This window comes from Rhipicephalus sanguineus, chromosome 9 (genome assembly GCF_013339695.2).
Source record: "Rhipicephalus sanguineus isolate Rsan-2018 chromosome 9, BIME_Rsan_1.4, whole genome shotgun sequence".
NCBI classification, from domain to species: Eukaryota; Metazoa; Arthropoda; class Arachnida; order Ixodida; family Ixodidae; genus Rhipicephalus; species Rhipicephalus sanguineus.
Genome location: NC_051184.2, coordinates 26,426,012 through 26,438,858, shown reverse-complemented (window position 1 = coordinate 26,438,858; position 12,847 = coordinate 26,426,012). Strand labels below are relative to the sequence as shown.

Here is a 12,847-nt window from a genome sequence, read left to right as displayed (position 1 = left end):
TTGTCCTTCTTTTGCATCCCGTACACCACGTACGGCTCTGAACTGTTTTTTTTTTCGGTCTGGTCACAGCAATAGGTCTCTTGTAACGTGCTGCTAGAATAAGCTCTCTGCTTTAATCTCACTTTGAACTGTCTGCTTTATTTCTGCAACTGTTTACACACTTATATTTCACTTATGCTAACTGTTTTGCGAAGGCGATTTTCAAAACAAGATGTAAATATGTGGCCGCGCACTTAGTATCCAGTACCAAACATCTTGCTGACTGCTTAGTAAAACAGCGAAATTAAGTTTGAATTATAATTGTGGAAATAATTAGGAGCCACCTCAAGGTTGTCAGGAAGGAGATTCGAGAAACATTGCTATACCAAATGATCCGTTTTCTCATAAACGTTTTTCATAGGCACTAAATATTTTTATTTTCTTACACTAACAGGTAAGTTCACGATACTTCATGCTTAATTGTCATAGCTATTAGGGGCGCCGCCTGTATCATGTTTCAATACTTATTCACGATGAATGTTTCATACAGAACGGCTTTTCTATTTTATTTACATATATATATATATATATATATATATATATATAATATATATATATATATATATATATATATATATATATATATTTGTTCTCCTTTTTAGGCCTCCCTAATTTTTTTTACGATTACGAATCGCCAGGTAATCGGAGCTACAGGAGGATGTAGCGTGAATAGCAGCGGTGTGCTGCGACGATTTTTGCAACGATACTGCCACGCGCTCTTATTTCTTTATTTTGATGTGATTGGGTTTAAACCGCAAAAGAATTTGTAGCAGCGCTCGGCTCAAGCCGCGCCGCGATGTTTCCGAAGCTTCGCAGTTGTTTCAGATTGCTCTGTTAAGATTACACGCGAATCCCAGCCGCGGCGGCCACATTTCGATGGCGGCGAAATGCTCGAGGCCCGTGCACTTAGATTTAATAACAATAATATCTGGGGTTTTACGTCCCAAAACCACGATATGATTATGAGAGACGCTGTAGTGAAGGGCTCCGGAAATTTCGACCATCTGGTGTTCTTTAACGTGCACCTAAATCTAAGTACACGGGCCTCTACCATGTACTTAGATTTAGGTGCACGTTAACTAACCCCAGGTGGTCGAAATTTCCGGAGCCCTCCACTACGCCGTCCATCACAATCACATCGTGGTTTTGGGATGTAAATCCACAACAGTTATTATTCAAATTATACGCAGGATGCGAGAACTGTAGCACCATTCGGGAGCTTACGCGAGCACCAGCGGTAACGCTGGAAGGTTCTATCGCTGATGTGACCATGCGTTCCGCCGATGATCAGAATAACGAAGACCAACGACATTTATTGCTGCTATCAGTTTACAGCGTGCTTTGCTTGTATTATGAGTTACTTAGTTTTCTGAGCGCAAGTTTGCCCAGTGAGCAGTTCCGTCTCTACCAGAGTGACTGCCGCCTTCTTCATCGTCACCACCACGTGACAATACAATAGGTATTAGGTATTTCTGGGGTGCACACGTTCTCTCGTTGAAGAAAAATCGTTAAAAGATTGCACGGTAGTGAGTATATTGATAACGAACGCTTTACGCGAGCAGCTAAGTAGAACATGAAAAGTCATTGAAGTTTTATGAGCTCTATGTATACACAATGCGTCACGAAAAATGTCGCTATCAGCGTTGTTGCTGCTGTACACCGGTGATTCGGTATTGCGTAAACGGTCTTTTACAGGCAAGGTAAAACTCCACACCGGTATTTGCGCCATCGTGCGAAGGCTTCTTAATAAAGTTCTTGTGATTAGATGGCGACCGGCTAGCTGGTCGCCAAGCCGAGCAGCGACTCCCATCAAATACAAAAATGACAAGCAAGAGCCGCTGTTAGTGAAGAGCTGTCCTGTTGAGTAGCCAAAACAAACCACAATAAGTTCTGTCGGAAGTAAGAAGGACAAAACTTTTGAGATACTAACAGACATTTCGTTAAAATGAAACAAAATTGGTCACATTATAGAAATTTTCAGGAAAACATTTTCATCCATAGATGTTCGCTACTACATTATGGGGGTGTATAATAACAAATTTGCGAACGTATCGAAGTATCTTAAGATACAATTGGAAAGTATCGTATCGGATACAATTATTTCGGTAGTATCTTGTATCTGTATCTCCAATACTTCTTGCCTGAGTATCTTGTATCGTATCGCGATACAATTTCAAAGTATCTTTGCCCAGCCCTGATACTACATAATTGAATATTAAATACGCGAAACGTACGCTAAACTGGCAATTATGTGCACCATTAAGCATGTAATTGAACCGGTTGGTATGATTCATTATTTCATTTCGATTGGTGCATTCCTAAAACTAGTAGTCGGTGATGGTTACTAATCATGCAGTTAAATTAATCCCATCGATTTAGATCATAGGCAGTAGTTTCTGTCGAAGCTCTTCAGATGGCTATGGCAGAACGGTTTATCTGTAAACGATGTATTTGTTCTCTTTCTAGCGTTTGCTACGCGCCATGGGCATCCCCGGAAACCGCGCGCCATCCTTTGAGGCGAGCGCCATACTGTCGGCAATGGCCGCGACGCTGGTGCTCATGGCTAGCAATCTACTTCTTATTTATTATTTACTTCTTATTTATATTTGGTTTATATTCTTAGTGTCACCTTTTATAGCGGTATTGGTTTTCCTTTGTATCCTAAAATTAGCTTCTGTTGCTACGTGTTGCTACAAAAAGTAACGTAAAATGTGAAATCTCGTTTCGAGTTTCGTATTCGCAAAAATCTCGGACGCCATTCTTTACGTTTTTGTGGGATCCCGGGTGATGGCGCTGCATGTACCTAACTTCACTGTCAAATTTCTTCTATTTTACTTCACATTTTGCGTTACATTTAAATAGAAGCAACACGTAGCAAATTAACTATTTTTAAGAAACAAAGGAAAACCAATACCGCTATAAAAGGTGACAGCTGCGATTCGAACCCGTGCCTTTTGAGTGGGAAGCGGGCATTCTACCCCTACACCACTTTGGCGGAGCCGCCCGCAACTATAAAGCGACGACACATTGCAGACTACCGATCGCAGAACCACAAACGGATTGACCCCGTTTGGGCTTCACTTTTCGAAGCTCGTTCCGAGCACTCCCCTGGTCGAGTACAGCTTCATCCGTCTACCCATGGTCCTCAGCTGCCTTACGTAAAATTGCCTACTGAAGGTCGCAATCCTGATGCTTGCTAAGTGCTGCGCAAGAATTAAGTTGCAAAGTGGAGTCGCACTTATAGGACATATTTCATTATCCTCAGTCTGCGGCTCGCGTGAGGCGTGATGCTATATGTCACAGGTAGGATCCACTCCTGAAATGTTATTGACAACTGGGGAAACCGTAATCCCGTAGCATTTCTAGTAGCTGCACCTGGCGCTCACTTGCGGGTTATTGCCCTTGCTATACTTAATGTCGATGTTTGTTACAGACCTCGAGGGTTTCAGTAAAAGTGATTGTCATATACGCCAGGGGTCTCAACGCACGCGACTTCCCGTTAGCGGGCCGGCCCGCACATGACTATCTTCCTCCTAGATTCGTTCTTTATTTTCTTGATAAGTCCGTTCATGAGCTACACAGACGTGACTGCTGTCGAGCTTTTTTTTTTCTTTTTTTCCTGAGGCACACCATGCAGTCGCCGTGTGTTAAAGCATAATAGTGGAACCAGAACACTATATTTCAGAATCGCCGTCCACATTTTACCCATTCAGGAGATCGGTATCGATATGTTGCTGGAATCATGACCTCAAATACCCTTCAGAAATGGCTCATATATGAGATACGGGCAACACTTTCTTTCAAATGGCAACGTTAGCTGACATTTTGTTCAAGCATCCCCCTCCCCCCGTCGGCCCCCTCCTGGCTCCAAACTTCTTCACAGTCCCGGTCCTTGTAGGAGACAATTTGCTGACTGCGGCCCGTAGCTGAGGTAAGTTCGACACCTCTGTTATACACGCTGCAAAGATGTCGCTGTTTAGTGTTCCAGTCCTTAGATACAGACTGAAATGGGTACCGCGAACAGAATAAGCACACATTTTCGAAAATATTTCTTAAGAACACTCTTTATTCGTTCTCTTCTCCCCTTTTGCCTGAAGGGATTCTATTTCTCCGTCAAAAATAGTGTTTGCTATTTCCTACTTCTTTATTTATATATATAGACTACGGCAAATGTCTTGTCCTAGGCGAAAGTAACCTCGCACATTTCAGCTGGCATGCAGTAGCAACCTTTTGTAAGCACTGTCGTTTATTGTTTTACACTCGCTGCTTGTTCCAAGTTCTTCATATACCGTGAAAAGAATGCGTAGCGGCCACAATAAATATACCTCGCAAAGCGGCATTACGTTTACTCTGAGACACCTGGGTCACAAAGGAAAAAAAACAGAAAAAGAAAAGTTTCCAGAATTTTTTCTCATGCTCGAATCACAATTGTTATCTGTCGATCCTTTCAGTTCCTCTCATCTCTGCACGTTTTAATCCGGCTGCATCCCTTCTCTCAAATAAACAGGCCAGCAAGATATAAACAATACTGTCTTGTAATACATCTTCTGGGAGCGCAACACCACTACCGCGGCATGGGAATGATCAGTACGCGAAACTTCAGTGAAACGTACCAATCCCTGGCAGTGTTACATCTGTGTCACTATTGAAACCTTCCACTCCGATGTCGACGGCAGCGGTGACGTTTTCCTCGATGAATTGACTAACCCCGACGATAAAGGAAGGCGAACTGCTCGATTTTATGATGTAACGTTAAAATACAGGACGAACATTTGTCCATGCGTTTTCTATGTCACTCGCATATTTCACGCGCGTGTTTTGATGCCCCTTTAGAATGCCCTCCGCCTGTGGCTGACCGGTGATGTTTGGGTACGAAGCCAAGAGTTCAGGGTGGGGTGCAATGTCCTGAGGGCACCACGTAACTCTTGGCGAAGCTAAGGGTGTCATTGTACAGGTGAAGATTGGAGCCCACGAGTTCGTGCTGCCTGTCGTAGTTGTAGTCGCCGCACAGACCGCAGAGCTTGCCCCGGTAGAAAGGCGCGACCTGCGAATTGAAAGCGCGGAGCGGAGACGAAGCGTTTCAAACACGCGTAACGCTTTGAACTGCAGCCTTTTCTAAATTATTAAGGCGTAAGAAGAACCTCCAGCGGAGGTACTAACTCCCTGAACCGAATTATTTGCCATGAATAAACGGAGGCGCTGCACCTCGGACGCTAGCGAAGAGAAAGAAGACACCACAACTGCCAACGTGAACAAATCATATTTAGTGGGAGCCCAGCCTAGCAATCTGCCTGAAATTAACAAAAGTTTTTCTTTCTTCTTCTTCTTCTTCTTCTTCGTAGAGTTTGTAGTTTAATATCCGGGTTGTGTAAACCGCCAGGTAAGCAATAATGGAAATATTACTTCTTTTCAATTATTCAGCGCTGATAGGATGCAATTCTAGTATAGCGGCAGTTGAACTTCGCGTTCGCGAACGAAGGTGCACTCTGATCACAAGCATGCTAGGGGTTTCATTCCACCCTCGAGTAATTCAAATAGCTCTTCGATGACTAACCTCTGCTGAACTTAGTAATGAAGGAAAAAATGCGATCACATGACATGAACTATGGCAGGCAATATTATATGAAGTATGTCGCGGCTAACTTGCTTTAAAGTCTCGTTTATTGTTGTGCAGACGAATTAGACAACACAACGTGTCTGTGCAAGGCAAGCAGTTGTGCGTTTTACTGCGTGACGTCAAGACGACGAGTGCGGTAATAGATAGTAGAAATTTTTTCGGACGATACATGAAGATAAAGATCAGAAAGTGGTTATTTGGCCAATACAATAGATTGTATAGGCTCACCTGAACGAACAGTACTTTGCTGTTAAAGAAGACGTCCAGTCCGTAAGACTTGGAGAGCAACTCGTACATGCCGATCTCCTTGGAGACCGTGAACAGTTCAGCGCCTGCGACTGTGTGGGTGTAGGTTTCGCTGTCGCTGACGGCTACCGCGACTCCGTCCACGTTGACCCCGGCCAGGTCTCCTTCGCCCGCTGACAGGACCTCGATTTCCGTGTTGTGTATGTATATCTTCAGCACCTGTTAATGCAGAAGTTTGGGGGAACGTAGAAACATGAGGAGATGAAAAATTCTTGATCACGGGTTGTCGCTGGAGTCAACGTTTCGGGAAACGGACTTGTCGTCTTCAAGGCTACAAACTTAAGACAAGTCCACTTGTCTAAACGTCGGCCCAGTGACACCGCGTGTTCAAGAATTTTTTATCTCTTCAGATCCTGTTTCAATCGTTATAACAGAGGTTCGTGAACTTCGCAAGAAACGTTCTTAAGTTTGGAGGTTATATCCATCTGAAGATATTATTGATATGGGCCGAAAAAAAGAGATAACTGATCTCCAATGATGAAAGACGATTTATATTAAAAATATTCTAATTTTACGCTACCTCATTTGCTTTTCTTTATTTATATTTATGATGCAACATGCGCGGTTACTTCTTTACACACATTCGTTCAAGTGATAGATTAACGTGTTTTCGGGCTCATTTTGTTTAGAACATGCAGTCCTCATTGTCATATTACATAGAAACAGAAAGTGAATGTCTCGTTTTCAGAAACTGACAACATACCGTGTTTCTCTTCACGGGTACAATGTCGGCGAATGGTCAGTGTCTCAAAATAGTTGATACGCTTTTGTACGACTGTCAATACTTTCGCCTTGGGGAAATATCAATCGAATTAATCGTACGTATCTCCAATCGGTTCTGCGGATTCCGCAGTACCGATTCGCAATATTGTGTGTCTGTGTGCATCGACTTGTCGAATAAATCGCACTCGCGATGCCAGTTGCTACTTTCATTAGTAGCTCAATCGGTAGAGCGACCGCCCCGGAAAGGCGTTGGTCCCGGGTTCGATACCCGAATCAGGACGAGTTTTTCGGCTGCTAAGAAAGAAATCCCTGTTTCTCAGAAATCCCTGTGTATTTCCTTGAGACTTCCCGCTACAAGCGGGTGCTTGTCAATTTCCCTATAATAACTCGTCCGCCATTTTGCGCGATTTCGCAAAACTGATTCGCGATAGTAATGGTAGGCGGTGCGAACACTTCCTTTGTTTTAACTACAATGTACTGGTACAGGCTTGCTTACCCTTGCGAAAGATTGATTTGGCAGTTCCCTTGCCAAGACGACGAACCTCCTGTTGACAGAGCAGTCTCGGGCGACCACCGTGTAACAGTCAGTCTTGGGCAAGTCTACAATGACGCCGTCGAAAGTCCTCACGCTGTGGCCTTGAACGTCACAGTGCCCTGGGTATGAGGGAGGATATAACGCTTGGAATGTTTGCCAGGCTGTGTAGAACGATATTTCAATCTTAAGAAACGAAGTCGACGTGGTCGTATAATAGGAGAAATGAACCTATAGTAGATTGATGAGTTCTTTTATGTCGAGATATTTTATGTTCATGGATGTATGAAACTGAATGGCTGCTTTCGTAGTTTCTGGTGTTGAAAAACGTTCACTGTTCCTTCTTTAGTTCAAGAAACTGTTCTTCCTCTTCTGTTAACGCTGTGGCACGAAATATACGAAAGATCTTTTTCGGAGCAACATGGGTCTTGAAATTTGTTTTAAATTTCTGATTTACTTTGACTCAATTTGCTGAGTTTATGTACATCTGTGCGCAAATTTCAAATCTACAACTGTTTTCCTACTGCAATACGTAATTTTTTTAAAATATCAAGCATTTTGTGTGCTTTCCGAGAGCAAGTTCCATTTTTGAAAGTGAGCATATAGAACATAGTTATACCGAATAAAGCAGCATGCCGCAACAATCTGGAATTGGCGCCGTACGCAACAAAACAAGTATGGATGTTTTAAACATATTTGGACAAAAGTTACGATATCCTGAACATTCCCGGGTGAGTCAAATACAAGCTGGGATGCCAGGCTACGGGTGCAGCGATCAGGTCACTGCACATCACCCTAATCACTATAACGTAGTTTGTCTGCTCTCTGGTTTTTCGTGTCTAAGAAGTAATGTAGTGCGCAGCATGCATGGAGTGGGGCGGGAAGGGAGACAGGCCACAGCGCAGTCCTGTACTTTCGTTGTTCTTCACGTAACTGCGCAGCACATTACATCTTTACAGTGTGAGCTAACAAGAGCTTGAAGTAGTTGGATGATTGGCGAAGGAAGGGGTTCGAGGGTTAGATTCTAACGCCAAAACTTGCTTTGTGATCAGCACTACGTGCACATGTAACATACCGCCCTCTGTAACACGGGCATTCATGCAAGCTACCCATGCGGCTCGGAGGACCCCTTTTTCTTCGTTCAGCGAACTGGGAGCGCGGAAAAAACACAAAGGACGAAGCGAGGAACCACATAAGACGAGCGAGACGAGGAGGACCCTTCCCCCCTTGAACAATGTTCTGCCTCGGCCTCCTTGAGCACAGGGCGGGCTCAAATATCAGAATCAACTAGTCCTCAACGAAATCCTGAACGACGTATACTTCTCCCTTCCAGCTTGTAGCTTGTGCGCAGGAACATCTGCTGTTATGCGGGTTCGGGCGCCCCCTTTGAACAATTCCCTGCCTCGGCTCCTTGAGCACAGGGATGGCTTAAACAATGGAAGAAACTGGCCCTCAACAACCACACTTCTCGTTTCCTGCTTCGAGCTTGTGTGAAAGAGCATCTGCTGCTGTGGAACGCTGCGAACTAGCCCAAACCGACATACACTGAGCATTCTTGCATACACTACGCTCACTACAGTGCAGGCTTCGGCTGACGTATTAAAAGGAACTCACGGTGCCGGTAGTAGGGCGAGTACTCGGCCAAGTTGGTGTAGCGGAAGCCGTAGAAAATGTGCGGTTCCAACAGGTGCGTTTTCAAGGGCACGTTGTCGTAGTGGTGCGAGTGTCCACTGGGATCGGTGACCACCACGTCGGCGTGCGGCTTCTTCGCGGAAACCGGCACTTGGGACTCGACGTGAAGCTCGCCAGACGGTGCGGTCATGTGCGAGAAGACGATGCTCAGGAAGCCCGGGTTTACGCTGTGAGGCCTCGTGTACGCCAGGTAACGCCGCAGCATGTGCGGAAGTAGCTGCGCGGAGAAGCGTTTCTTTAGTTACAACGGAACTTCGCTATAACGAATTAAAAGTGACACAGACCGTTAGGTGTAGAGGAACTTGATTCAGTGGAAAATGAAGACTTGAGGGCCTTCGAGTCCCTTCTGTGGTGCTGCCTGTCTCCCCTTAATCGTAACTTAGCTGAGTACTGCGTCATTTGACAAGGGGATCACCTTCATTGTGTAAGACCAGCTCAAACGGCACCACGCTGCAATTAGTTCAAACGTTCGTCTTTTTCTGTTGAATTTGGTGATCCACTTCTTGATTATTATTGAAAAATAAACTGGGTGGTCATATACTTTGATATTTTTTCAGCAAGTCATTGTTTTCGGCAAATAAAATTAAGCAAACACTAGCTGCAATCGTCACGTAAAACAAGGAAACAACTTTGCAATGCTTTGTAATCGTTTATTTGGATTATTATTATTATTATTATTATTATTATTATTATTATTATTATTATTACACCACCTTCCGCCGTGACCGAGATTTCAGTGAAACCAAACAGAAAGGCGGTGGCGTGCTGATTGCCATTGACAATTCACTGAAATCCGTTAGACGGAAAGACCTAGAAACTATCGAAGAATCGATCTGGCTAGAAATCAACCTTGAGCGCCGTGAAAAATTGTTGATTGGATGCTTCTATTTACCGCCCAGCATTTCCCCTGCCTCGTTTCACGATGTCATGTCTTCTATTGAACTTGTGATATCTTCTCATAGTGGGCACAGAATTATTGTTCTTGGGGATTTCAATGCACCTGGAATTGACTGGAGCACGCTTACCTTTTCTCATTACAATCATTTCACAGAGAAAAAGTGCAGCCTGCTCTTGGACTTTCTGGCGTTTAATTCCCTAGTGCAACATAATTCAGTCGTCAATTCCAGTGGCAACGTCTTAGACCTGTGTGTGTCAAACGATCAACCCCTTGAAGTTTCCCGCTCCAACATCTCTCTTGTACGTCCGGACAAATTCCACCCACCACTTAACGTAAGATTATCTGCATCAGCCGAAACAACGAGCTACAGCAGTTACGTAAACAAATCTCCAAGATTTGCGTTCAAGCGAGGTGATTACACGGGCCTCTATCATCACTTGTCCACCGTTGAGTGGTCACAGGTTACTGACAAACCTAATGTTGATGACCAGGTTGATCGGTTTACGGAGCTTGTACTGAGCAGCATGCTTAATTTTATTCCCCAATACACACATAAACAACGTAAATATCCCCACTGGTTCTCATCTGAACTTATCAGTGCACTGAAGCATAAAGATCGCGCACACAGGAAATCTAAATGTTCTCCATCGAGCGAGTGGAAGGAAGAGTTCAGCTTTTTTCGAACTCTCGCTAAACGCTTATATAAACGGGATCATAGTTCGTATATTGAATTCTTAGAAAAAAGCGCTTCTGACAGGCCAGCTGAGTTTTGAAAGTATGTACGTAAACGGTCCAGCAAAAGCGGAGAGTCTTTCAGACTACTAGACTCAAATGGGGTAGAAGTGCATGCCGTCGCTGACTGTTTTGCCGCACATTTCTCATCCGTTTATAAGGCCTCAGACTCTAGCACTGATATCAGACAGCCTAAGGCAGTTCGCTCACCCAGTGCTTTGTCGCTGGATGAAAATCTTCTCTGCGAATGCATTAAGTGCTTAAAACCATCCTTATCATGTGGCCCAGATGGCATCCCCTCCGCCATACTAAAAGCTTATAGTAGTATATTTGTCCCAGTACTGACTACGATATTTAATAACTGCCTGGACACTTCCACATTTCCTAGCATGTGGAAAACCAGGGTGTCGGAACGAAATGTTTTTCGTTTCGGTTTTGGTTTCGTTCCACCGCAAAAAGTTTCGTTCCGTTTCTGTTCCGAAACGAAAAAAAAACGTTCCGTAACGGTTCGTAACGTTTTTTTTAATGCAAAAATTTGAATTAATGTACTCATAAAAACATGGTATTTGTGATATAGTTACTTGCCCTCCTCTTAATTAAGAAAGTGGCAGAAAGGTAAAACACGTTCTTTCTACGTTCTTCAGAGGAGTAGAAGAAACTCTACCACGAATTCCTACCAACTAGCACAAACCAGTACTATACCCTTCAAAGTCATAATATTTATTTTCTCAAAAGTCAATTAGAATTTTTTTAGCGGGCTCAATGCTTTGGGTCAAGGGAGTGAGCACGATCTCAAAAGCAGCACGTCAGTGAGTGCACTCTCTGTGCGAGACCGCTGACCTGAATAAAAAAACGCCAGGCCTGCGCTAAAACCGCAGCACAGTCACAGCGAAAGCTGGAAGAGCGGCGTTTCTAGAGCCCGTTAAGCTCTCTTGGGGCTACAATACAAGTACACTAGAAAGGTACCCACTACGCCATAAATCACAATTTTTGTGAAGTTTGGAAGCACCTACTAAGCCATTATTCGTCATTCTGTGGAGAAGCGAGGCACCAGCTACACGTCTGTAAGGCATTATGTGCACTTTGTTCACGCGACGACTGATGACGATGAAGAATTATGGCGCAGCCCTTTGTAATGGGTTGGAATGTTTAAACGGCCCACCAGTTATGTAATTTGCATTGGGTGACGCCCGGTCGCTATTTCCCTCTCCCGTCATGCTGTATAACATACGTTGACGTGGGAAAGAGACGGGGGGGGGCGAAGAACTTTACTGAGACCCCGAGGAAATGTATCATGCGCTTATGGGCTTCCTTGGCAACCAATACAAGTGCCCTTGCGAGGAACCCACTACGCTATAAATCATTGTAATTTTACTGAGACCCAGAGGAAGTGGATCATGCGCTTATGGGCTTCCATGGCAACCAATACAAGTGCACTTGCGAGGAACCCACTACGCTATAAATAATTGTAATTTTTGAGAAGTATGGCAGCAGGCACTCTGCCATTTTTCGTCATTCTACGGAGAGCGTTGGTACCTGCTAAACCCATGTAAGGCATTATGCGCACTTTGTTGATGCTGTGCCTGATGACGATGAAGAATTATGGCAGGGTCCTTTGTAATGGGTTGGAAGCATTCAACAACCTACTCGTTGCGCAATTCGCATTGTGTGACGCCTGGTTACAGAATTCGCGTTGTGCGACGCTTGGTGCTTATTTTACTCTTCTACCACGCTATATTGCATATGCTAATGTGGCTCCTTTCCGACATGAAGCCTGTATAGGACCTTTTAGCAAAGCAGTTTCAAGCACCGGCATGGCTCAGAGGTTGAATACTGGGCTCCCACGCAGAGGGCCCAGGTTCGAACCTCGTTCCATCCTGGAATTTTTTTCTTATTTAGTTTTTTTTTTTCTTATTTCGAGCGATACTGGTTACGGACACCAGCGGCGGCGGCGGCGGACAACTACGGCGCCAAAAACGGCCGGTGAAATGATCTCATAACAGCTTTAGCTGTAAAAATTCGGCAGGCCTGCGCGGAACACGCAGCGCAGTCACAGCGTAAGCTGGAACAACAGCCTTTCTAGGGGAAACTAATACAAGTACACATGCAAAGTACCCACTACGCCATAAATCATAATTGTTCTGTAGTAGCGAAGCACCCACTATGCCATTTTTCTTCATTCTTTGGAGAATCGTAGTACCTGCTGCACATCTGTGAGGCACTATATGCACTTTGTGCTGTGGCTATAATGACGATGAAGAATTATGGCTGAGCCCTTTGTAACGGGTTGAAAGCATTTAACGACTGA

At 44.3% G+C, this 12,847-nt stretch overlaps 1 protein-coding gene across 1 annotated transcript in view; it reads right to left on the bottom strand.

Annotated features, from left to right (window-relative positions):
• Positions 1-4,464: 4,464 nt before the first annotated feature.
• The window catches only part of LOC119404817 (vitellogenin-6), a 47,719-nt gene continuing 39,336 nt past the window's right edge, over positions 4,465-12,847 (bottom strand). Inside the window, exons 22-25 of the mRNA XM_037671488.2 lie at positions 8,832-9,126; positions 7,182-7,339; positions 5,885-6,121; positions 4,465-5,083 (exon numbers count right to left, since the gene is read on the bottom strand). Of these exons, the coding sequence (XP_037527416.1) occupies positions 4,925-5,083; positions 5,885-6,121; positions 7,182-7,339; positions 8,832-9,126 (849 nt within the window). The 3' untranslated portion in view covers positions 4,465-4,924. The remainder of the gene's footprint in view (positions 5,084-5,884; positions 6,122-7,181; positions 7,340-8,831; positions 9,127-12,847) is intronic.